Source organism: Xiphias gladius, chromosome 23, assembly GCF_016859285.1.
Source record: "Xiphias gladius isolate SHS-SW01 ecotype Sanya breed wild chromosome 23, ASM1685928v1, whole genome shotgun sequence".
Taxonomy (NCBI): domain Eukaryota; kingdom Metazoa; phylum Chordata; class Actinopteri; order Istiophoriformes; family Xiphiidae; genus Xiphias; species Xiphias gladius.
The window spans coordinates 14830493-14857181 of record NC_053422.1 but is presented as its reverse complement, the minus strand read 5'-3'; the positions used below and the strand labels follow the sequence as shown (position 1 = coordinate 14857181).

The 26689-nt window shown below is 41.3% G+C and overlaps 1 protein-coding gene across 2 annotated transcripts; it reads right to left on the bottom strand.

The window, feature by feature from the left end:
* Window positions 1-166: 166 nt before the first annotated feature.
* Window positions 167-23049, bottom strand: slc43a1a (solute carrier family 43 member 1a). 2 transcript variants are annotated; one of them, XM_040120284.1, is made up of 15 exons: window positions 22784-23049; window positions 16432-16595; window positions 15613-15805; window positions 15063-15118; window positions 13964-14040; window positions 7688-7780; window positions 6922-7055; window positions 6656-6783; window positions 5980-6126; window positions 5825-5860; window positions 5596-5731; window positions 5056-5185; window positions 4798-4871; window positions 3781-3904; window positions 2730-2927 (listed from the first exon to the last, which is right to left on the bottom strand). In XM_040120284.1, exons 2-15 carry the CDS (start codon window positions 16583-16585, stop codon window positions 2730-2732), a joined length of 1680 nt encoding a protein of 559 aa, XP_039976218.1. In that variant the 5' UTR covers window positions 16586-16595; window positions 22784-23049. The 2 variants fall into 2 exon arrangements, with proteins under 2 accessions (XP_039976219.1, XP_039976218.1); XM_040120285.1 differs by lacking the exon at window positions 22784-23049 and having other exon boundaries at window positions 167-2927; window positions 16432-16585.
* Between the last annotated feature and the right edge of the window lie 3640 nt (window positions 23050-26689).

The following is a 26689-nucleotide window of genomic DNA, read 5'->3' as shown; positions in this document are numbered from 1 at the left end:
GTTGGAGTTTTTGAGTTTTTAGATTATATTATCCACTATTGCAGCAAAAATGACAATCAACTGATGCTGGGGTACCTTGTTGCTGTGAGAGAACTCTTTAAATGGATGTTTAAAAATGCCACTTAGACAATAGGTTTACATTCATACATTTATTTTTCAAATGCGCAAGCTTGATATATTGATTAAAGGCAGGATAGAAAGGTGTACATTTAGCAAGACATACCAGCACATCAACTCCAAGGTAACAACAGAAGATTAGACAAAACCAATGTAGAGGATGCAGTATTAAAACACAGATAAAGCAAAGGATGTTTATTTTTGTTGTAGAGACTGTCAGAGGCATTGAGTAAATTTCATACATCAACAATTCAGGTAGCAACTACTCTAAATCCCAATCATAAAAGGCATAAGCACAACAGAGTCACAGTAACTTGAATGCCGTTTGGCAGTACTTGTCAGCTTTAATAGAAGTCTGACAACCGCTTATTCAACAGGGACTTTTAAGACAATTTACAGAGGTACAAAAGAGGTCAGATAGTTATTGCTAGAATTACCGGTACAATGGTTTCAAACAATAAATTCTGTAATGTGGGTAAACTGGGTCTTCCCAATACTGATTGAAATGCGCTTAACCGTTTTTATACTAAAGAACAGAAGCTACAGCCCCTAAGATGACCATCAAGCTGAATCAACACCTGCGACAATCAACAAAAACCAAACATTCTGACCAAAGTAGCGTTTATTGCAGGACTCATGCATTGTGTCGTAAGTTACCTGTGTTATTTTGCTTCTGTATGTTCTCCTGAGGAAAAGTACTGTACTATCGAATAGGTCTAGAGTCCCTAATCATGGCTTTGGTTTACAGAGAATGACATTTGGCAGAGGCATTAATCTCACACTCACTTCTATTGCAATGAAGCCAAGATGTCAGCAAAGGCACAGAGTTCAAACAAAACACAGAATTTTTAAGTGTGAGCAATGGACACATTTTATATATGTAGAACTATAAAGATGAAAATAAATGTATCCAACAAGAATGGAAGCATCTACTAAAGCTGTCATGACACGGACATGGACTGAGTCAAAAAATTGAAAATTGTACATCACAGCTGATTTCATAAACCTACATGACAGTCTTGCTGTGTGCAGCACATTTTCAGAATAGATACATTTTGTCGTCACTTTGGAAGAAATGTACACTTTTCTGGTTTGATCTTCAGCTGGCTGAAACGACGGGATCAACGGATACAGTGAGATCTGTCTTTTTCATGCGACTTCAAGCATCAAAGCAGAAAAAGACCATTAAGGAACAAGTTTAACCACAGCCACTGTCTCCTCAGCCATTGGTTAATATACTGTAATATACTGTACACACCCATATATAGTAAAGCAAGCAGAATATGCAATAAAATAAAAGACACACCTCAGTTCTATTTACAAAATACAATTTTGCTGGACGTTTGTTTGCTCCAAAATCAATACGTGACAAAAAAAAAAAAAAAAAAAAAGCAAAACGGCAAAAGCAGAATACACGGTAAATCAGATGAGCTTCATTTATAATTGGCACACTACAAAATAACATTTTGCTTATACAGAAAGAAACACTTCCCTTTTTAATGCTACTGCAGCTAGAGTATAAAAAGACACTTAAATACATATTTTATACACACACTAGTTCATTTCTGTGCATAAAGCAGTACAAAGTGTTTAACAAGACTGACACACACTGTGTCAGAATTGTAAAAATCAGTCATACTTTTCCTCGTGAAATCACCTTTAAAAAAAATGGGCTGAATCAGCATTACCTCTAACGAACATGAATACACAGGGAGAAAATTCTGCACTGATTCAATTTGTCATTTGGGGTTTTTGACATTTAAAGGGTTAGTATTTCCTGACGTGAAAAAACAAAACAAAACAAGGAAACAGTCGGTTGCAGAGAGACGGTACAAAAAAAAGTAAACAGGAGGTAGATATGTGTCTCTACGACCAGCCTATCTGTGCGTGTATGTGTTTGTGTCTGTGTGAACAACTGGGCTCTGAAAACACCCCAAAAACCTTCTTCATACGTACCAGAAGTCTGGTATTCAGATGCTTTCAATTCTCTTTGATAGCTTGTATGCTTTTAATAGTGTACTGATATAGCTTTTGCTGAAAGGATTACAGTAGAAACAGCACAATATACAAAATGTTTACTTCATAAGCAGACTTTTGAAACAATGCTGATCTAGAAAGTTTAACTTTCCTAATATCTTTAAGCTGTTCTTTGGTGATAGCAAAGATTTTGATGGTTATAAAAAGTCTGTGAGAACTATACCGATCAGCCGCAACATTAAAACAGGTCACTGCTTTTTGTTTGAATGGTGGGGCTGATCGGTGTATGAAACAGTTTTTTCAAGTACCGTGATATCTGCAGTCTGACACACAGAGGACACGCCAGGATTTGTGCATGTGTCTGTGTGTGTTCGTGTGAGTGAAATCTATGGCTTTAAATCACACTAAACTGGGTCTTTGACCTAAACAAAAATAAATAAACAGCAACAAATGATGATGACACATCTTCCCCCGAAAAATCAGTCAAAACACGGGGGTGGGGTTCTGTTTGCGCTGCGATATAGTTTTTGGGGAGTGAAGTTTACACCAGCAATGATCGCAAAAATAACTGGTGCTCCTTTTGAAGGCACATGCAAAAATAAAAATACATCCTGCAATTCTCCCTGTCATGTCACCTAAGCCTCCACAGCGGCGAGGCCATTGCTTTGGGGCTTGTAGCCGTTGGCCTCAGTGCGGTTGAGCGCCTGCATCTCCTGACCGCCGGCCCGCTTGTCTCTGGCCGCCTTTTCTCTCAGCAGGTGGCTGCGGTGGTAGTACAGGTAACCCGGCAACAGGAAGCCAGCCAACGAGAAGATCAGCAGGCCGAGGTTGATCTGAAGGATAGGTGGATGACAGAGATGCAGAGTTACAGTCCTACAGCCCCTGGTTGGGGGAACATTTGCTAATTGGCAATAAACACAAGGTGAGGCTGATGAGAATGTCACTAGTTTATTTAAGTATTTAGCAACTGAAATATCCTTGATGATCGTGCCGGATGAAGGGTTAAATGATCCCCAAGGTTACATTTGTGTCTCAATTCTCAGTGTGTAGAGGGACAATTTTAGTATTAAAACATACGCATAAACACGAGTTATATTTTATAGAGAAATTATTAACAGCGAAGAATAATTTAATTTGACAAAAATCTATTTTGGGCTCAATAAATATATTTACGTGTTTGGTTTTGTTCACATAAGTGCACATTAGTAAGTTACCCCTCTCACTCAGTTTCGCCCTCACAGCATAACTGCCTTACAACATAACTCAGTCTGGCCTGCCCTCTTTCTAAACCTGACAGTGTCAAAGTGCAGCCAACCACAGAACTCGAGTAGACAACTTCCGCACGGCTGTTCAGTCTTCAGTTACATCACCAGCAGGATTATCAGTCATTAGGGAGGTAGGGAACGACCAAATGAGTAAAACTGAGCAGGATATTATTGTTGTTAGCTCACGCTGAATGCTAAATTTAGATTTAATAGAATGTATTTTTGTTAGCTCAAATTAGTTAACAGATAGTAAATTAATAATAATAATAATTTATGTGCTTGCAAACAGTCTTCTTCTGTCCCACTGAGACACAAATCTAACTCCATACACTTGCTGCCATGCTGAACAGTGCTGAGAGCGTGTTTCTGGGTGTCTCAGTGTGAAGTGTGCAGGCATGCAGATATAAGAGTGGGTCCTCACCCAGTAGGGGTCTCCTTTCAGCGGTCCGACCATGGCAATGAAGAGCGGCTGCTGCAGCAGAGCAACCACAGCGCTGATCATGGACTGGAGGCCTGTCAGGGTGCCAAAGTGGTTGGACGGGTAGCTGTGGAAGAGACACAGGGCGGTTACCAAGAGTTTGAAACAACGAATGAAATTACACTGAGATCCAGACTGAAGAGAGAAATAACATTAATGGTAGATATTAAGAGCACGGAGGAGATAGTGGTCTCCACTCAGCTTGCACTACATTAAACGTGACTTTTCCGTGAGTCATTTTTTGATGTGGAGGTTGATGTGGCTCTGCAGGGCTCTCTTGGATTCTCCCACACACTGAGTTAAATGTATGCAGACCCTTCTGCTGTGTACAGGCCCACACACTTACTCATGTGATAAGGGACTGACACAGACATACAAATCCTGTGTGACAACATGTCCTGTAAGTGTTCAACAAACAACAGGGGCTAAATATTTCATTTGCTTTATATCATATGATATTGTACTGCATGGTTCAAGACTAGACTCTATAGTCGATATTGAATCGAAACAGTTCAGGAATTCTTTTAAAAGAATATGTTGAAAGTGTTGCAGTAGTGCGGTTGTTGAACACATAAAATGTCCCCTTATTCTGTCACCACATCTGGTAGCTTTTATCAAAATTTAAAGTGCCGCTTTATATTCAGTGTTCATATGGTGCTGTGGAACGACTCTAAATGGTTCAGCAAAGAGTCTCTTGTCTCATTGCCAGGTCTTAAATACTGTATAAATGTTAAGTTGAATGTTAATCATCTTACCAATGAACTGGAAACTCTGTATATCTACTTCATTAAAAATCTATTCACTCATGACACCACTTTAACAATTTGCTTCGTGAGTTAAATGGGATTTCTGTGAAACTTAACAACCCTAAGGTAACTCATCCATTTTCCTCTTAGATGTGATGGTGTTGTTCGGAGCTTAAGTTTGATGTGGCTGATGAAGCAGCAGTGCAGCACTCACACAGCAGCATAAAGGCCTCCGCAGCAGGAGTGGATGAAGCCTCGGACCATAGTGTGGAGGATAAAGGTCAAAATCTGGAAAATACAAAAAGAAGCAGTACAATCAATGTATCTGAGTGGTGATATTTACTCTTTACTTGTTCCCTTGTTGCTAAAATATGTGTGTGTGTGTGTGTGTGTGTGTGTGTGTGTGTGTGTGTGTGTGTGTGTGTGTGTGTGTGTGTGTGTGTGTGTGTGTGTGTGTGTGTGTGTGCGCTACCTGCAGAGGTAGGTTGTCTATGAGGCAGCAGCATCCGAAAGCGAGCAGCAGCAGGTTGGTGAAGATGATGGCTCTCATGGCGTTGGTAACTTTCTGGATCTTACGGTCTCTCTTGGGCCCGCTGGTCTGTCTGATGGGGCGCAGGCAGAGGCGCTATAGCGTTACTTCATCCCACAGTCACATTTACACTTGTGTTCACCATATTTCATGTCATCAAACGGCCACAGCCGTGTCCAGAGTGGTCAGCGGTTACTTGGCACAACAGTAAATGTAGAGGTTGTGAAAGTTTGATCAGTTTTGCTTGTTGCAAGCACCCTGGTGGCCCAGTTAAGTCACATACCACCTAACCCCCTAGCCGCAAAGTCCGGGGTTTGATTCTTGCACTTGACCTTTTTTTTTATGTCAAACCCTGTACACACTCTCTGTATCGCCACTCTCCAACTATCCAATAAAGCAAACAATTAAAAGAAATAAAAAATGGTAACAACAAAAACAGCTTTATTTTATGCTAAGGAGTCTGTCAGGGCACACTGCATTTACCTGTTCTCTATGCCTGGGGGAACAGTCTTCTCCTCTTCACACTCCTTCATCTTCCAGTCCATGATGTATCCAATCAGAGGACATGTAACCAGACACAGCAGCTGCAGCGTGCCGAAGATGGAAGAGTAGAAGCTCACTAAAGGAGAAAGAAAAAAAAAAGAAAAGAAAATATATGCCAGACAAGTTACATAAATGATGAAATTTAAAGCCACATTATAACACTGCTCACCTTTTTCTTCTGCCTCAATCACCAGCTGCTCAGATGCTGAAACACAGAGAAAGACCCATTCTGTCAGTATTGCTTAAAAGATTTTAAACACGTACGATACATTAAAAAACCCAGCAACTGTTTGCTGGGACTGCGGTCGAGGGCTGGACACTCACAATCCCCTTCACCGTGCGTGACCATGAACTCCAGCATCTTGTTCATCGCCCCCATGAAGAAGATGATCCTTAACTGGGACATCCCCATGGTAACCAAACTCCACAGGAAGATGGGAGAGAACACGGATCGGCGGAAAGGAACGGCATCTAAAGAGAGAGGGAGATTTCTGTTTTATTTAAAGCAAAATTTGCAGTTGTACTGGAGAATTTCTTTGTTTTTATATCCATATATGAGGGGAGTTCAGGGCTGATGATTAGGATTTCTTTCTTCTCAGAGATTAACTGTAAACATTTTGGGACATCCAGTCTGTCAGTGTTTCAGCAAAGCCCTTATGTCATATAGTTTAAATCAGTGGTTCCCAACCTGGGAAGATGATAAACAGGACAGAAAAGCAGAAAAAGCTACATTTCTGCTAAACAAAACTGCTTCTTTTAAGATTTTGTCTTATAAATTAGTAATTTTGCCTCTTTCGGTCTCCAAAAAGTATTTAGAAAAACCAAACAATATGTGGAGAGCGAACTGCTTTTTGGGTGAATTGGTCACACCCTGGCGACATATGTGATGAAGGACACAAGCCCAAAAGGTTTGGGAAACACTGGTATGAAGTAAGTGGTTGTGGTTGTGTGTGTGTGTGTGTGTGTGTGTGTGTGTGTGTGTGTGTGTTTGATGACTTACTGGGTGCAGCGTCAGGACCATTAGGAAGCTTCTCTGTGGAGTGTCGTAGGTCTCCATTTTTCTGGCCCAGTCTCTCTCCTACAGCCTTCTGGTCCGATGAAGGCAGCTCTTTCAGAGTGAGGATCTTACTGTTATACACACACACACACACACACACACAGCCACACATTACAGTTGGAGGGGTTGGAGTGAAAGTCCTGAAAATTATTGCTGTGCCTTTGTGTCACTGAGATGTGGTGAAGGAACCGACCGGCGGCCACACTGACCTGTAGTCCACCTCATCAGGTGTCGGGAAGCCTTCTACAGGCCAGTTGAAGAAACAGTTGAAAAAGACAGACCCAGCAAGACCCGCCCACACCCACATGATCACCTGGAAGGACACGCCTGCATCGTAGATCAGCTGGGAAGAAGTTAGAGGGAGACAAAGAGGATTGTTGTTTTGTTTTGTTTTTTTAAGTAATTTGCATTTGCTTTTAAAGCTGTGTTAACGGATGTTTTTTGGCCACTTGTGGGCAACAGAAGAAGCTTTGAACACAACAATGACATATAACCACTTTGTAATGTTTTTACGGTGAATGCGTTAGCAAACACATTCAGCTGACACAGAGCAACATCAATATTGATTTGGAGTCTCGTTTCCATCTGTTTTGGTCTCTCCACTAAATCCTGGGAGAAATCTCTGCCTTCTAAGCTGCTAAATGCTCAACTACGTTGTCAGTCGCTTTGTGCTGGGCAGGTAGCGCACCGTGGAAATCAGGGCTTGTTCGCTGAAGACAGCTGCCTGGTGCTGCTTGAAACAAAGTTGATGAGTGTGGAATTTATGGGCCGGAAAACCGAAACACAATGAGCTGAAAGGGGCTGCAACGCTTACTACAAAAATATTAGCTGGTGCAGCTTTAAAGTTTGAATGCAGAGCCACTTGAACCACATTTTCTCTGAAACTTGACCGTAATCCTTTTGGGATGTCGACAAAAGACCACATGTGAGTGTCAGTCTAACAGTCCTTTTGTCAATGTAAGCTTCGTTAGTTACCTTGACCCCGGGGAAGGTTACAGCAGATGAAGCGTAGGAGCCAATCATCAGAGACATAACGGTGGAACTCAGAGCACCAAACATGTTGGGGAGCTGCAAGGACAGAGGAATGGAGACACAAAAACAAACGATATAAATAGACACAATATATGTCATTTTATCACACTAATTAAACAAGTTCACTTAGACCTCAACAATTACAATACATTAAGCCTGTGCGCTGTCTTCACAGACCGTCCTGAGTCAAAAATGTGGTGCATTGGAGGTGCATTATGTTAGTTTGACCAGCAGAGGGCAGACAGCGGTTTAGTGTTAGCAGGATGAACCAGACTGGGAAGGCTGCTCTTTAATCAAGACACTGTGGATTGCTCCTGACTCCAGAGTCTGCACCCAGTAACACCTCGCTCTCCCTGCAGAGCAGACTCATTAAAAAAATATTAGTTTCCATGTCAAGGGAAACAAGAAACAAAGTCATGTCCCAGTTTGGGTCCTGACCCCATACTTCAAACACAGACTAAGCTATGCTTAGACACACATTCATGGTCCTTATTCTTGCAATTTTTAATCCTAGCTCAAATTCTTTTGAGCTAGGATTAAAAAATGTGGACGCCAGTCTATAGCCAGCTCTCGATGAACTTCCCTGGGCTGTTTGGACCCGGCGCGGGGGCATACATGACACACAGCAAAGGGGACAAGGCGGCGGGCACCAGGCACTAACACATCATATATTGGGTCGACCTATTTACAGTAGTAAGCAGCTTAGTGAACATAACAATGACCTATTGTGCTGGCAGCACACTCAGTGTCCTTTGATTAGAGTTTTAAATGGGTCAATCACGATTAAAATCACATGTGTGGGATTTTAGGTGTGCCGCATGACAAGCCCACTATTCTCACTCAACACTAACCATGGTTTTCCAAACTTCTGCTGGCATCACCTAATCTCCCTGCTCGGTCTGAGTTCATCGAGTAGTGTTAGTGTCCCTTTTTGCCCCCATGAGTCCCCCTGCCCCGCTCAGACTAAGCTCCCTGTCAGTCGCAGGGGGGAAGCACGAGGTCACTTCGAGAGCTGACACAACGACGAGGTTGGCAGGTAGACAGGAAAAAAGACATCTTTCCTGAGGATGTTCGGGAGAGAGCATGACTTTCTGAGCGATAGGAGAAAAACATCCCAGATAACACCCGTCCTCATTCAGTGCTTCTGAGAATCGAAATACTTCACGGCCCGTCTGGGGCCATGAGATCTGCAGCGCCTGCCTCTCTCCGCCTGCGGAGGTTTGTGGAATGTAGGCGAGAGGGCCCTCTGAGCACACAGGGGAGTTTGCATCTCTTACTAACGTTAAAGCAAAGATATTCCAGATGTCAGATGTCAGCTAGCTGATGTTTGCTTTCAGAAGTGTAGGAGCAGCAACATGAGTGGGTCTGAGAGATTGGTGTGTGAGGCGGAAAGCAAGAAAAAGCCTGAAATGTGTGCGTGCATGTGTCGATACATGTGCCAGCACCAGGCATGATTCCCACCAATGTGTTCTGGCAGTTCTCCTTAAATATATATTCCACACAGGGCCATACAGTACATGTCCTGCCTGCTAACGCTGCCAGGGGGGACGTGGACAGAAACACGTGACTGTCTGGAGGCGCACGGGGGTAAGCTGGTGTCGGAAAGTCACACACAGATGGAGCTTTGGCTGTTCACTTGTCATGATTAATCAGTTCAGGCTCTACTCCTGCTGTGCTCACTCACTTGGGTGTTGTAAGACTTTGGCACTGAGTTTAATTAAGACCTTAACCGCTGAGAGAACAGGCCAAATAGTAGCTTAATGAGTAGTGAAGTTTTGATGCAGCGCTAAACATGTGGGAGACAGGGAGATGCAAGGAGAGACAGTGGGATAAAAGGGAAGAAATAAGGAGAGAGGTAAATGAAAAATAAGCGAGGATAGAGATGATGAATAAGAGAGGTAGAGGGAGTAACTTTTTTTTTGTTTGTTTTTTTTTGTTTGACTGATCTCCCCAAGCCACAGCTGCAGCTCCGCTCTCTGGGGAGTTCTCAGCAGGAAACACTAAACCACAGCTGATTAGCACCGGCTTCTTCTCTCCACCTCAGCTCTTTGCCTGCCCTTCTCACTGAACACGGACGGGTCAAACCCTTGTTCCTCACAGCGTTGGCACAGTGCTCTCGTCCAGCTGCACTGAACTTGCATAACGCAAAAAGTGGTCAAATGTAAAGATGTTGGCTCAACTGCCCTGTATGGAAGCTTTAAACATTGACATTGGGCTCCTGCTTTTGAGGTTTCTTTGTATTTGACCCTGAGCTTCTTTGGTAAGAATGGTCCCCAATTACCTGTAGTGGCTTTTATTTAATTTAATTTAATTTAATTTAATTATGTAATTAAAAGTAGCTCAGCGTCTCTCTGTTAGTTGACACCAAAGTCAGCACGAGGAAAACTGACACCTCTTGTAACTGGAGCAAGGAACAACCACAAGCACTTCTCTCATTAGCATGTGATCAGATAGGCCTCTGTATGCAGCCAATAATGTTGAAGGGCAATCCCATATCTGTTATGGTGAATGCAAGGGGGCCATCCTCATTCCTTCAGTGCTGGTATGACACAGGTGACAACAAGTTGATCACGAGTGAATCACCTCTGTTTTATGAAACCGCGCCCTTGTATGAACTTCAGAACCACAAAGGTGTGTTCGTAAAGGTTAATGAGGTTAGAGACCGGTCTAAAGTAGTTCCTAGGAAAAAATGGGTGCTGACATTTGGACATTTTTCAATTTTTTTTTTTTTTTTTTTTTTGGGTGGATCACTTTTACATTATGCAAGGGAAGAAAAAGGATGCAGCCAAACAAACCTTAGCAAAGTTATGTAACATGTTTTACAGTGCTGTTACATGTCAAATTAGTTACAGTGGGTCTGATCACAGGCTCTGATCATGGTTGCATGTGTATGGAAATTGAAATTGTTTGGAATTTGGGCATGATTAGGATTGCATCTTTTGAAAACTCTAAAAATAGTGATAATTAGCCTTTCTTTTTCTTTTTTTTTACTTTTTTCCCTTTTCTCTAATTTCTCAAGCATTTTAAATTTACATGATCTTTTTTTCTTAAATAATTTCACTTATTTTTTACTTTTACTCATACATGTACCTACTGTATACATCTACAGACACACATACTGAATCCACTGAAACAATCCTGATTTTCTGTATTACTGTGATGCACCTTCCATGTTCACACTATGCTTTGTCTGTTTATGTTAGAATTAAACTGTTTTCCAGAAAAAGTAAATGTAGTGGATTATTTCATCAGCAATGTTCAAAACTTTCCTTAAAGTTCTCTTTAAGGTTTTATACCAACTTCTCTATATCACACCAGATAATGTTAACATGTATTTTCTTATTATACTTTGTATTATGAATTGTCACGTCACTGTATCAAATCATATGTCAGGCCCTCTATATAAGGGGGGTATGTCCCTCATTATGGGTACAGTGACTGACTATTGAAGGTCACATGCTTTTATAACACAATAACTCATAAGAATATTTTGCTTGTTTTATAATCCATTTTGAGCTGTCACTCTCAAGCAGATGGCTTAAATCATGATACGTGTGTCATTTGCTCTTCAGAACAGCGAAAACAATGTTGAAGTCAGTCAATGCCGGTACATCCAACCAAATTAGAAATGGAGAGAGAGAGGGGGGCGCACACAGAGGTCAAACAGGAACAAAGAGGAGGGGGAGTCGAACATTTCTCAGGTGTGCGTGTGTGTGATATTAATCTTGGTTTTTTCGTGTTATTAATAGAATAGAAAGAGCACATTGCCTTCCTCTTTGAGAGTAATGTGAGTGTGTAGTGTGTAGAAGTGATTCTGCTATAAACAGGCTGTCTTTACAGATACTGAGCCTTAATTACTGATCATTTTTATATCTAAGTGTCAAAATGATTTGTATTTACATTGCCAGGATTCTTCATGCGGTGTGTTTGTGTGTGTGTGTGTGTGTGTGACAAAGGCAGAGACAGAAACGCAGACACATATGAAACTGAGGCTCCTTCTATGTGTGCATCCATGTGCAAAAATGTGACCAACATGATTTTCTCTGAGAATACAAAGCAGACAGTTTGAATGATGCTTTGTACCGTGTGATATCTACTTTGAAAAACCTTTTCAAACCAATTTTCTTTTTTTGTGGGAAAGGCACTACCTGAACTTTATGAGTCAGCATCAATAAAAATCTGTGATCCAGTGTGAAAACTTCTATGATTTCCCAACTATGCACTTCACCATTAAATGTAAAAATTTTCCCTTTTGTTTTCCTATTAAGTAGCTTTAAAATCATCATATTCCCCCCTGTCCACCCGTCATCACAGGTCTTACTTTGTCCGACCAACAGTCCAAAACCCAAAGATGCTCAATTTACCATAACGTATTAGTTGTCAATTTATTTTTCTCTCGATTGAGTAATTGATTAATCGAGTAATCGTTGTTGCTCTAAAATGGAAATATTCCAGATTGCTTCTGCATCATTTTAAACACAATTCCATAAAATGTTACGCTCATGTATTTGGCATCTTTGGAAACTTTGGGATATTAACTAGAATTTAAAAATAAATTTCAGTGTGTTTAAACGAAATCGGTTTTTCACCTTGAGGCATCCTTTATATGGATGATATTTTTCTTTTGGAACAAACTACTTTTTTGTTTTTCTTCCTGTAAAACAGCCATGTCAGCCATTTATCAGCACTATCAGCAGTTTTCTGTGAGAAATACAGGGACTGTACAGGTGCAAAATATCTACTTAACCTGAGTTAGCCCACAGAGAGACACAGACAGAGACAGTGTCTCAGCTTTTCTTTTCTACAGAACCAGGCTAAAGTCAGCATGCTGAGGAGACGGTCATCTGTGCATACTCAGCTTGGACCTTCATTATCTAAACATCTGTTTCATGTTCGTCTCCCTGTGTGTCCGCACGCATGCACACACATTTGTACATCCACATGTGTGCACGGTCGTGCAGAGTTGAAAAGGTTCTGCATAGATTTTCTGTTGACTGCTGGGCAGAACAAACAGAAGAGGGCAGGAAGATGGGAGGACAAGAAAAAAAAAGGAAGGACGAAGGAAGCGACAGGGAACAGAAGAGACAAGAAAAAGTGTGGCCTTGATTGTTTTAAATAGAGGTGAGTGGGCCGAGCTTTGGGGAGGGTGTGTGGTCAACGGCAGGCTATTATTGGCTGAAACACAAATCGGAGACTTTCCATCTGGGAGAAGTCATATGCAGCTCTGTCGGAAACAGACACACACACACACACGCGCGCGCGCGCACACTGTACTGACACACAGCACTACCTAAATACTTGCCAGGACACAGGAGGTGACGGCAACCTTAAAACACACTTGATAATGTTGGTACCAGCTGACACATCACACACAAATACACATGCCTGACGTGAAGGTAAACAAACATAGCTCCCTGTCACAACACTCACTGTTTCCTCAGCTGAGACAAATACAGGCTGAGACCTTCAGCTACCACAGCTCCTCTGCTCATTTGTTCCAGGAACACAACCATACATTAGTACTTTCTCAGAATCCCAGTTATGTAAACAGTTTTTTTTCTCTCCCTCTTTTCAGTGCTATTATATGTGACAGGCTGCACAGTGCTGTCAGAAAGGAAAGGCAAATTTTGGTGCCAAATTGTGCAAATACGATCATAGTTTATCCTCTCCTACTGGATGACAAATATTTCCTTTTGGCTCAGAATCTCACACGTATCACTAAACATATTTGGTGATTTTTGTGTGTTTTATTTTCTTTACCGTGGAGCCAACTGCACCTTGAATGACTGGCTCTGTTCACATTAACGATTACATTTTTTCCTGGGTGTCCTGATCATGTTTAAACAGCTTTTAATACACTACACACTACAATACACATTTTAGGAAGTGGTCAGGAACACGCATAGACCAAAACGATGGGTACTGGCACAGAGAAGATTGATCATCTCTTTAAAGGATTTATAACAAATCAGTTAACAATCAAAACCAGAGGAGATCATAAGCTGGCTTTTCCTGACCGTTTGAAAACGACCAAACTGGGTCTGTTAAGAGCAACAACCATCCTCTGTAATAATTATAGAGGAGCAGGAGGATCCATTTGTCCACAGATGTCTGAAAGTTAACTCTGCGCATTGTACAGCTGCAATAAACCAATTCATGTATCAATGATGTACAGAATCTGTACAGTCAGAATCTTTTCCTCTTGGTTGTGTGTCTCACCGTGAGGGAGGTGAAGGTCAGGCAGATGCCTCCAAAGCCGTTCAGAGACAGAGCCAGGAAGATGAGCGCTGACAGTGCTGCACAGCAACAGAGAAAGAAGAGTTAGTGCCAAGGTTCACTCTCTCAGAAACAATATGTCCACCGTGTCTGCCGAAAGCCAAGTTGTGCGTATTTATTTACTGACTACACTCGAATATAGGGCTAGAAGTTGGTTCTGATAAACTGGTAAAAAAAAAAAAAAAAAGATTTTGTACCTCATTTCTAATATTAAAAAGATGTCAATATGACTCTGTAAGCTCTTGATTTATCACTAACTCTTTTTTTTTTTTTTTAATTTTTTAATTTTCTTTTTCTTTGTTTTTGTCATGTGTCTGCCGCTACATTTGTAAGTTCATTTTCTTCTTCTTGGAAGAAGAAGTTGGTACAAGAGCTCAATGAAAAAAAGTCACTGGGAATCAAATATTGCCTTTATAGGCACCACGCAGGAACGATAGAGTCTGATTATTTAAGGTTTAAGTCACACGATTCCCCTTTGAAAGTACAAGTGCATGATTGCCATTGCTTCCAGGGGTGACTGGTAGTTGGCATGTGGAAAAAGGAATGTGAAAAATGTGGAGAAAAGTTTAAAGCTGGGCGACACAGACCACACTGTCCTGTCGTGTGGTCTGAAAGAAGCTTTTAACAGAAGAGAATATGTATCAAAGAGAATATATGTACTTTAATGTAGTTATATAATATAGTGTAATTAACAAAATATTACAAACTCCGCCTTCCTGTCTTAGCTATGAACAACGTGTTACATGATGTAATTAAAACGACAAAACCGCAACATCATATGTTGACAGGGAGAATGTTGCTCTCCTAGAAAATCGGCCGGCCTTGTAGCTGACCTCAGCTGGTGTCCTTTCACCTGTCACGCATCGCTTCAACAGATTGAAGCTTCTTACACAGTGGAAAACTCCTCATGCCACACAATGTTCAGATACAGATTTCTGCCGCAGACAGGGGCATCTAGGTTTTACAGGTTTCTTGTGTCACATATTGCAGCTGATTAATTAAAACCTTGCACGTGTGTTTTGGTGTTTGCGTTTGTACTCACCATGAGGGTTGTAGGCAGACACGGCCATCATAACACAGGACAGACCGAAACATGAACTGTAACGAAACAACAAGGAAAATTTAAACTCTTGCATACTGTATTACACCATTTCTAATTTGTGTTTGTGTAAGAGAGTCAACAAGTTTAGAAACTCACAGAGGGCCATGCTAGAAACAAGTGTGATGCAAAGGAGTGCCCCACCTACGTTCACTGATCTCACTCATCCCACTTTTGGAATGTGATTTGTCAGCTTTTCTTTTTTTGTTTTTTTTTTACTAAAGCCTCAGTAGCAGTTGAGGAATTTACTACTGTTTTATTCAGCTTTCACTCCTCATTCTCACCACCATCGCATCAATGAATGAAATGTGTAGTATTCAAGTCTCCATGTGAGACAATCCACACATTATCATAAAGAAAATCTGTATCTAAGAAAAGGTTTAAGTTTGTCAATCACAGTAAACATTAAAAGACACTTTAACATTTCAACCCCACAGACATGAAAATTTCCTTATATATGTGACACGTCTGTAAATATTTTTACAACCATTACCTGCCCACCAGGCGAATTGGCCGTGGCCCAAACTTGTCCATTAGGATACCGAGCGGCAGGGTGGTGGCGCTGAGTAAGAAGGAGCCAATGGTGAAGGCCAGATTCAGCATCTCCTCCTGGTCCACGCAGCTGAGCCACTCCTCCACCTCACCGCCGGAAGAGTTCCCCAAAGACACGACCACTGAGTCGTTCACTGTAGAAACGAGCGTGGAGGATTGATAAGATGCGCAAGTGGTAAGAATATGTAAAGAAAAAGTCCAGTCAACAACATGTCCCTACTCAGGTGTCGGGATCTCGACAAGGGGTTGGAAGCTGCTTCTTTGCAGACTCTCCTCAAAAAATTTTTCAAGTAAATTATTGGCTCATTTTATCTCTCAGACCTTTATCAAGGTAATGCAATCAGTGACAAGGAGATTGCAAGCAGCCAAATGCCAAAAAAGACTGGGAACCACTGTCTTAACCCTCGTATTTTCTTGACATTGGGTTTACCTCTTTATTATCTAAAGTTTCTCTGCCCCTGCTGCTGTATGTGTAAAAATAATTTTAATAATAATTGTAAAATCAATTGTTATAAGGGTCCAATAACAGAAATTCAGATAGACTTATTTGGGATTTGAGAGGGTTGGTGCTACATAAAAAGTGGAGTCAACATCACTCACTGATATAGAGCATATGAAAAGAATGAATTTAACTATGTTTTAAACTGTAGCTGGACTCTCAAGGTGGTAAAACAAAGTCAAGTATGATCTTTTTTTGAGTTCTTAAAGTGTCTCCAGGGCCCCAAACTGACGATTAAAAAATCAGTGATGTTGACTTTACCTAAGCACAGGTGGGAGTAGAAGCCTTCCCTTTTCAGCATGATGAGCAGGGAGCCCCAGCCCAGCAGCACAGCCGAACACAGCAGGTTTTCAATCACCGCCGTCACCGCCATCCACCAGCGCCTCCTGTAGGCCTGGAGGAGTGAGGGCGACATGGCTGCTGCTCTGTGATGGAGGAGAGAGGAGGACGAGGGAGGAGGGACAGTGGCAGAGAGAAGGAGGAGATGTCAAGGGGTTGAATGGGAGAACAAAAATGATCTAAAGCTCAGAATGAAGTAAAGAAACAGGATCAACATCTATGAAGTAAACAGACGATTAGTTGAATGACAAAAAAATTTACTGACACGGGTTTTGATAACTGATTGTTGTCATGCCAAAAAAGCCAAACATGTGTTGGATCTATTTTCTCAGATTTGAGGATTTGTTGCTTTGCTCTGCTCCACATCGCATGTTTTGGCTTCGCACTACCACTCACACAAAACAGGTAAGTTCAAGCGGTAACCTTGGGACTCTTAGGGAACTGTGATGGCATTTTCACGCTTTTCTGAAAGTCCATGGATTAAACGATTAATCAGAAAGATAAGTGTTACATTAATCAATAACGGAGATTGCCGTTGGTTGAGGAGAGCTGAGCAACGCACAGAACTCCTGCTTCAGTTGACGGATTTTCATCAGTTGCTTCATTCATACTTCACCAGTTGTTCGACTACCAGCTAACTAATATTCATGCAGATGTATGTTATTAAGCTATTATGTTGCTCACACACTCATGCCTTTGCTGCTGCAGCTCTCTCTACCACCCCACCTTCTCCTCACCTGTAAAGTTATTGGTATTGTTTTAACTTGGATGGAATTTTCTAACTAAGTATCTAAATGTATAACATTTGCTTTATATTATCCGAAATGAAAAAAGTCATTATTTGTTTTCCTTAATTCGTGTCTAAGATTAAACAGGTACAATACTATGTGTTCCATAAGGTGAGATTTAATTTACTTTTAAATTAGCATTTTGAGATGTTAGTAGGTACATTTTGACAGGAATACGCATATATGTAGCAAGGACCAATGCCACATACCATAGCGTTTATAATAGCCTAAGCTAGTTGGCAATACTTGTCCCTAGATCCGCCTTTATACAAACAGACCAAACTCAACAATAGAAATGATAAAAACAGCAGAAAACACAAACCTGAACAAGAAAATATATGAAAACTAAGGCTGCCTCTAAGATTACTTTCATTATTGACTGATCTGCCAGTTATTTTCTTGACTAATCGATGAGTGTTTGTTAATAGTAAAAAATGGCCAGAGCTCAGGATGATGTCTTCAAATGTCTGGTTTTGTACAAACAACAGACAAAAAGATGTTTTGTTTTTGCTTTTTGCTTTTTTTGCTTTAAAAAAGGCTTAAAGTTTGGATTAGCAAAGTTTTCACTGATTAATTTACTGTAAATCAACAAATTGGTAAGTCTACTACACTACTAAAAGCTATTTCAATTTGGGTGAAAATAATCCCATTCATGATCCATTTTGAGTTCTGTGGGTAATGAAATTAAAATTATTGATCCTCCAAACAGAGAAGAACTTGTGAAGGGTCGCCTTCTTTCATTCTATTGAATTCCACTAATTAAAGAAAGGTGATATTTCATTATATTTGCTTCACTGAGGACACCTGATGGAGTCCCTCATTGCCTAAAGACTGCCGACGTGAACAGTCATTGTTTTGTAAATCCCAGTTGGGTACCTGACACCTTGCTCTGCATTCTCCTCAGCAATGCACACACTGTGCTGTAAACAGAGCAGCTATTCGCATTTTAAAGTCGGTGACATTTCCATCAGAAAGCAGCACAGACTTGGACTGAAAGGGTCTCCCAGCAGCCACAGTTTAGCTCTGAGTTTATCTCTCTGGGTCAAAAGTAGTGATTCAGCTTTTATGTAAACAACACACAGACAAAAAAGAGCACTGAAACTGATGACGTGACTGACCAAATAAAGTCAGGTTAGTCGTGACCACTTCGAAAGTACAAACACACACACACACACACACACACACACACACATATATATATATATATACAGAGGACATGTCACAGGTCATTGTAACCTGTGACAAGACAGAACAACACAGAGAATCCAATCACGACCACCCTGACGGGATCACACACACACATCTGGAAAATCTATAAAGGGAACAAAGATCCAAATATAACCAACTATTCCATTTGATGGGGAACCAGAGAAGAAGCGAAAGTAACAGAGGGCAGAAAAATCTCAGCCGCTTGCAGTCAAGGCCTCAACAGGAAACTCTTTCAGTAATTCCTAATGAAGGCATCTCTTGAGCATTTGTGTGTGTGTGTGTGTGTTTGTGTGTGTTTTACTGGAGAAAGAGAGAGGATCTAATGGGACAGATTTGTCTCTGCGTGTGCCCACGAGTCTACGTCTGTGCTCATGAGGCGTGCGTGTAATGCGATTAGCCGTAGCCCAGTGAACTGCCTTTGTGCTGAAAAGAGAGTCTGAAAAGGGGGATTTCTTTGTAATTGACACCACACAATGAAAACCCACTCAGCGTACACACACAACTCCCCGAAACTCAACAATGAGGTAACAGAGCGAGAGGAACGCTCATTCACTCTGCTCTGTAAACGTATAACACACCGATTAACCTGTTAATTGGTGAGTACACATGGTCAAGAAGCCAACATTTGGCTATGGGTGTAGGGCAGCGACTACTGATTGTTTCCAGATCGATTAATCTGCCGACTGTTTTCTGAATTAATTGTTTAACCTATAAAAAATTGGAAAACGGTAGAAAAATAAATAAATAAATAAATAATGCCCATCACAATATCCTTGCACCCAAGGTGACTTCAGTAAATCGGCCAAGCCATGACACCATCGTTCCCCCTTGGCCACATATAACATCCACTGTGTCATGACTTAACCTATGAGTTATCCCCCTTCTCTTATTAGTGCAGTAGAATCACATATCCAGATGTGATTTTTCTTAATGAGCCCTGGAGTATCAGCTTGTAAGTGTCAGAACGTAACCTTGCTGAAAACAGCAAAAATGTTGACGTACGACGTGAAAAGTGAGGCAAAATCTGTTGAAAAAAAAAAGAAAAATGACGACTGATCCCGTCTCTAACCTTAATTGTGCAACCCTTTCAGCATCTGCACTTTACTTAAAAGGACGGGTTCACATTTTTCTCAAGTCCATATTAATCCAGTCCTGATACTCCTATAAATACTGGCCATGAACGTAAAAGATGGGGGACAAAATCCGCATTCCTTTATCTGTATACAAAACATTCTTAGGTTTAGCCAAAGCTAATGTGAGGCTTAAGCAGTCAGTGATTGTCACATCAAGCTGAGAGGGGTTACACCAGCAGAGCTGACCCAGAAAATAAGGGGGTCTTCATTCTAATTGATTAATTTCATAAGTAGAGCTGGCAATACCATATAGGCTTCCATTACGCTTTTAAATCCAGGTGTAAATCTGCATTGGTGGCTGTGATACTCTGAGTTTTGTTAATCCTCGTCAAGTTCCCTCTCTGTCTCAGAGGGAGAGACAGAGAGGGAGCTCAGAGGGAACTTGACCCCAAAAGATAAGAAAGTCTCGTGTCTTTCTGCTGTGCGAATCGTAGAAGCCAGGATGTAAAAGTTATTTGTTTATGCGTTGATACAACAGAACAGACAGAAAGAAGACTCTTTCAGGCATAAGCAGCCCATTAAAGGTCTGAGTATAGAGGCTAGTGTCACATGGATTGGATTTACCGTGGCAGCGCCACGAGTGTCAACACACACAAAAATGAATACACACTTGCGGCAGTCAGTGCTCAGGACGAGACAATGTTGTAAATGCAACAGGCAGTCGCGGCTACTCTGCGTAACGAAAACAGTGTGTGTGTCCCTAAGAAAGGGCCTGGTGTTAGCTGCTCCTCGGTGTGTATCTGAGTTCAGGTTGTACGACCATGTGGGCTGACGCAAGACGCACAAGTCTTGCAGGTTCAACACAGCGATCTGACCTGCTTCCACCGCCTCTACTTCTGCCAATTACACATTCTTGCACTGCTCAGTAGCACAGCAGTGACGTGGAAACTGCGTGTCGTGTTGTCATCGTGGAGAACAGGGCTGCTAACTGTTAACTAGGCCACACGTTCTGGATAATAATAATGAGTGCCCTGGTGTTGTGTCACCGGTAAGCCGACACAAAGCAAAGAACTGCAGACAAGCCAAAACCACGCACCCTTTCAGGTTGGCGGGCAGCTACGAGCCCCTGTCACAATACTGTGAAGTGTGTGTGCGTGTGTGTGCGTGTGTGTGCATGTGTGCGTGTGCAGAGGGAGAGCAGGTGAAGCCTGCACTGGGAGGAAGGCCATATCAGGAGGCTGTTTCCTGAAATATCAGTGGGCCGACAGCTGAATGATGCAATGTTGCCATGACTAACTCCCCTGCTATGGGCATGGAGAGTTTTGATGTGTATGTGGAGGGAGGTTCTGTTATATTCTGGATTATTAAAATCTAAACAAACCCCTTCGACTGCTCCTGTGTCGGAATTTGAGCTGAACATGACATAGTTAATTCATCACGTGTGCTGCTTTCTTTCAAGTCTCGCCGTTGCGGCTCCCATCCAGCCCTGCTCTTTTTTCCCCGCGGGGATGTTTCTGACCTTGACCAGCCGTGGTTATCAAACCTCTGCAGGACACAAAGGACCGCAGGGCAAACTCTTTACTCTCACAAGTTTCCAAGAAAATAAACCACGCGCCCTGGGAGCCTCTGTTCCCCGAGGAGTCCAACCCCCGAAGCTGCCTGGTCGGCAAGCAGCTGTCTCTCCCTGGGCACGACCCCAGCCCCGGGCCCAGTTACCGGCGCGGCGGGTCGGCCGCTGAGAAGGCCGGATCCCGGAGCAAGTCTGCCGCGTTCACGCTCCTCTCCGAAATGTCGGAATTCCTTCCTGATTCCGAAATACCTGCCCACAGGTGACAGAGAAGGCTGAAATGATCAGCCGATGAGTTGATCGACGGATGATTCATTGCCAGCAACTTTGAAAATCGATTGCTCGTTTAAGGCATTTGCGGAAACAAGGAATACTACAGCTAAAACAATTTGCAGATGGACAGAAGATTCATCTACAGCTAGACTATTTGACGATCGACCTATCATCTTTCTCAAAAATGAATATTTGCTGCTTATACTTGTGTCAGATTAAAGTGAATGAATGATGTTTGTGTTTTTAGACTGTTAGTCGTAAAACACAATCAATTGGAGTAACATCACTTTGGGGTCTTGGAACTTGACTAACCTGACAAAAAGAAGTAGATTAATGAATAAGGAAAACAACTTTCAGTTGTAGCCTTCAAAAAAATACCAAACATTTACTGGTTCCAGCTTGTGTTTTATGTCACCGTAAATTAAATATATTTGAGGTTTGGACTGCTGGTCAGACAAAATAAGCAATGCCATGGCCATTTTTGTACATTTTTTCCTTATATTTGATAGATTAAATATAGATATAGAGCCTCTAGATTATACAACAATGACAATTATTGGTAGTTACAGCCTTAATTTATAGCACAGTTTTTCGGTAATGAAACTTTTTTTTTTTTGATCAAGTTTCTCCAAGTGACTTCGTGTAAAACTTACACGGGTTTTTTAAGGCTGACTTATTCTTTCTTTGATTTAAATTGGATCATAAATGGCTACTACAAAATCTAACTTTAATTTGTGCTCGTGAAGGCAACGTATGTCTTCATCCCCCTGACACAAACGTGTCTGCGGCCACAGCTTTCTGGCTAAAACGGTGAAGAAAGAAAAGGGAAAACTTTAAGATCAGAGTTTTAAAAACAAAAAAAACCATGAGTGTTTTCAGCTCTGTGCGTGTGGGCTTGCAGGTGAGCACCTTCACTGAATTTACTTCACTATTTACTACTCAGTGAAAGAGGCTTAGTGAGGAAACCAGTGTAGCAGCATGTGCAGTCACTTCCGAAACAGCTCGCTCCTTTCAAATAACTGTTCATCCTTACTGGGAGGTTTGTACTGAGACTTTTCCCCCTATCTGAGACTTACACACTTTTTAATATCACACACACACACACACACACACACACACACACACACACACACACAGGCACACACATATATGAGCTGTTCGCGGGGTTTTGAAACAGCCTTAGCTGTTTTTCAGCGTAAAAGTTGTCAAAGTCTCAGTCTCATGCCACGTGTGAGTATCTGCAGCCGGTTCGTCCTGCTGCCGCTTCATGCCGCCACTTCACACAAGTTGTTACAGTTAATACTATACTTATTAACAACACTGTTGATTCTTAAGAGGGGTGGCGGGGGGGCTTATTTACTTACTTCGGTTATGTCTTCTCAGAGAGGAAAAATGCTTGAAATGTTCCTTTGAAAGGCTTTTGTTTGCTCACTCAGTTAAAAAAAGAAAAAAGAAAATGATGAATTAAAGATCTACTCTCACAGCTGATTGTCGTTTTTTTCTTTTTTTTTTTCTTGATCAGTCAGCAGCGAGAGCCTCGACCCCTGACTTAAAACTTTTCCTTCCCCCGGCTTCCTTTTCTTCCTCGTGGAGGTTTCGTGATACGTTTCCTATGAGGCTCCACACTTCTTTTCTCTCTCTGGTTTCGACAGACTCCCCCTCTTCACCTAATTTGACTCCTAATTCCCTCCCCCTTTCCGTGGGTAACCGTCGCCGAGGGGTGGAGAGAAGTCACCACCCTGCTGACTTCATTCACTCTGTTTAGGAAGAATGTCCACACTCCGCTCACTTCAATGCAAATGTCCTTCACAGAGCCTGCAGTTGGAGACTCTCTAACACGTTAAATGCAAAACCTGTGGTGAATTAAAAAGGGTTATTCATGAAAAACTAAGCTGCAGCTGTGATATTTCATATTATGTAACAATAGGCCTTAATGACAGCAGAACAAACTACCAGTTTTTTAGTAGACACAGATCTACAGCGCCTTATACCTGTCATTTGTCTGACTGTTAATACTATGTGCAGATCATGTATGATAATGGACATTTGTGTACAAATCTACGGCAAGCAACTGAGGCAAAAGTCTCCGCCGCTTGGGTAAAAAAAAGTTCAACAGCCACTAAAAACACAAGAAATTTCGGTCCACCGAAGAAAATGAGTTCAGCACTGCATTCCACAGAAAGACTACACAACAAGATACTGAGAGAGCTACTTTTAATTGTATCAGTGTTTCTATCTCTTTACTTCAGAGTAATAAACACGCTTTTTGCTGAGTGACAATCACGTTTAAAAGAGAAATCCTATGCTACTGCTGTGGTGACCGACGGTTTTTGCACAGTCCTCTGTTCATACACGACAGTACCCACGCTTTTACAAGTTAATCGAGCAGTGCAGTGTTCTGACATTCAACTTCACTGAGACAGAAAAATACCACAGTAGGAGAACGTTACTAGGCCTCTACCATTATTGACATTTGAAACTTTTTCAGGTCATCTTACCATAGTACCGCAGAACAAACAGGGGGCATGGCAACAGTGTTTTAGTTTTGTCATGTAATCTACATTTTCTCATGCTCTCGACTATAAATTAAATTAAAAAGTGAATACGCTTTTGTGATATTTACCCTTATTATTTATGGCCTTCAGTGGGCAGTTTTCAAGGGAAACACTCAACTCAAAACTTAAAGTTAAAACTTAAAGGTGCCCCTCGGAGTTTTCTTGTCAACAGACAAATTCTCTTTTTAGCATCCAGTGTTTCTCACCCTGGCTAACTGCTAGGAACATTGAGGCCTGACAAATGTGTCGAAGGCATTTCCTTCCTCATAAACATTTGCAAAGAAGATTTTTTTCGTAAAATTCTAAACCTGCATTGTTCACATCCATGTGAACTTGCTAGCAGTCCTTTACCTGACAATATCTATGTTTTATTTATATTTTATTTTATTATGTTATTTTTGTATTGTAAGTCATTCTTTTGCCTGACTTTGTGTAACTTTGTTTTGAAAAGTGGCATAAAAATAAAGTTTTTTATTACTTTTATTATTATTATCATAAACCATTGGCAGGAATGTGCATTGTGTGTATGCGGTAGAACAATTAAAACAAATAAAATGTGGAACCACTCTTAAAACATTGCTCCATAGTGCTACAAGTGGTTGAAAACTCTACGGGTTACCTTCAAACGTAAGATTTTCATTGAGATAACACACTTACTGTGCGTTCCAAAAGAACATGACACGAACTTTAGAGGTGGCATGATTGCATACAAAGTCGCCGGAAAGACACAAAAGTTTAAAGTTGAAAATATTTTGACTTGATTGAAAAATGATCGCGTATCCTGTAGCTTTATGAGTCTGCTTCATAAACATACAGAGACGAGAGGAAAAATACGAGAGACTGGAGGCCATTGGTAATAAAGCATTAAACATCTGAGGTAGAAAATTATGTACTTCAAAGAGGAGCTACAAGCAGAGAAGTTGGTCATTGACTATAGTGTAGATTATCAGCTTATATCAGCTTAACTTTCCTGTGTGCACAGAACATTCAGCCTCCATCTTTATTACTTTCTTGGATCGACATCTGAGCTCCAGTAAATCTCAAATAATTCTGGGTTCCATACAATAGCATTAGCGCTGCTTACTCACGAATCCGGACAGGGCTCGCACCATAAAGAAAGTCTGCGCCCTGTTGGGCTCTACGGGGAAGTGTCCAGTTTTCCATTTCAAACCTATAGCAATCTGCCATAGTTCACTCTAGTCGTCGCAGCTTTAGAATTGGCCATGAAACATTTGTTTAAGCTGCAGGGGCAAATCTAGGAACTCTGGTTTTCCAATTCCTTAATAAAATAATCCTGTGACCTTTAATCTCACCTGCAAAATGCAATGTCCATGTGAACAAGTCCAAGTCAGGTCAGTTTACGCTCAGGTTGACAATGTACTTTCCTCACAGCAGGGAAAGACTGCTGAAATATGTAGCTGAGCGATTATACACAGAGTGGATACACCGAAAGACCTGCGCAGTACTTCAGAACAACAGCACTGGTGGAACTAATACTTCTGAGAAACGCATACTGTCCAATTTTGGAAGGAACTGGCAGAAGCATGTGCACAAACTAATGAAAAATAAAATGAGGTTGAGGTGTGAATTATGAGACTTCGATGATTTCTAACCCCGATATTTCTGCAGTTTTGGAACATGGCACACGCAAATTACAAGACCGGGTTTGAGTCATTGCAGTGAAGTGCCGTTAATACATTACCACTTTGTGCTTTCTGTTGGCTCCAAAACAGCTTTAGCTCTGTTCTACAAGTGTAAAATTTTCTCTTGAAATAATAGGACTCCACTAACGACAAAAGTGGCAGTGAGCCCACCCAAAATCCAGGCTTCAAAACACACCCTCAGACACATATAGGTGATATTACAGATGCAGTGTCCATGTTTTTCAACACTCTGCGGTCAGAGAGATTGTTGATTAAATTGTACAGTAATTTTTCAGGCTTTACTGCAATGTGTAGTGTACAGACACTGCCGCTGTAGTGTCTTTCCTCTTTAACGTTAAGTGCCAAGACTAATTTCTTCACACTATCATTTGGCAATTTTATCATTCCTTTGTTCATGTAATTACATCAAGTGTGTATAACATCTATACTTGATTATTCAACATATCAATAACTTACCTTTATATTTTAAGTTTGGCAGTATATCAAAAATCTTAATGTTTATATTCTAAAATGTTTTTTGCTATATGGAGTCAGACAAAACTTTTGCCACATGTAAGCGGCCTGGACCCTTGATAGACGCCTCCACCTGCTGGACAAGTAGCAGTACTGACGAGGGATTCAGGGAACAAGCACAGAAACAGATGAGGTGTCGCCTGACATGTGCTAACCATGCACACACATCCAGTTTCATGCAGGTCCCCTCTCTGTGAGTCATAGAAAAGCCAAAAGACTACATCAATCCAAATGCACCTCTTATTTTAATCTTGCAGCAATTAAATCAGAAACTTCATATCTGATTAAAAAACCTGTGGTTTTATTTGCATTATTTTGGAAACAATGAAGATAACTTCAAACTATTATAGAAGCTAACACTGAAAATATAGCGATGCTTTCATGGTCATGATTTTTTTTTTAAACTGTCTGCATCACATAAATGGGGGGGTCAAAGGTCAGGTCAACTTCAAAATAACAAAACAGTCTATCTGCTCCCCGTGCAGCCCCACTCGCCGAAGCAGAACTCTTAATGATGTACAGTCTGTAATTAATTAGT

Bases quoted from the DNA above. Each gene is read 5' to 3' on its own strand.
- slc43a1a (XM_040120284.1), bottom strand. From the start codon at position 16,585: ATGTCGCCCTCACTCCTCCAGGCCTACAGGAGGCGCTGGTGGATGGCG. The intron at 4,872-5,055 runs GTAGCGCACACA...TGTATTTTCCAG, and splicing joins TAGACAACCTACCTCTGCAG to ATTTTGACCTTTATCCTCCA. The intron at 2,928-3,780 runs GTGAGGACCCAC...CCTATCCTTCAG, and splicing joins TGAAAGGAGACCCCTACTGG to ATCAACCTCGGCCTGCTGAT.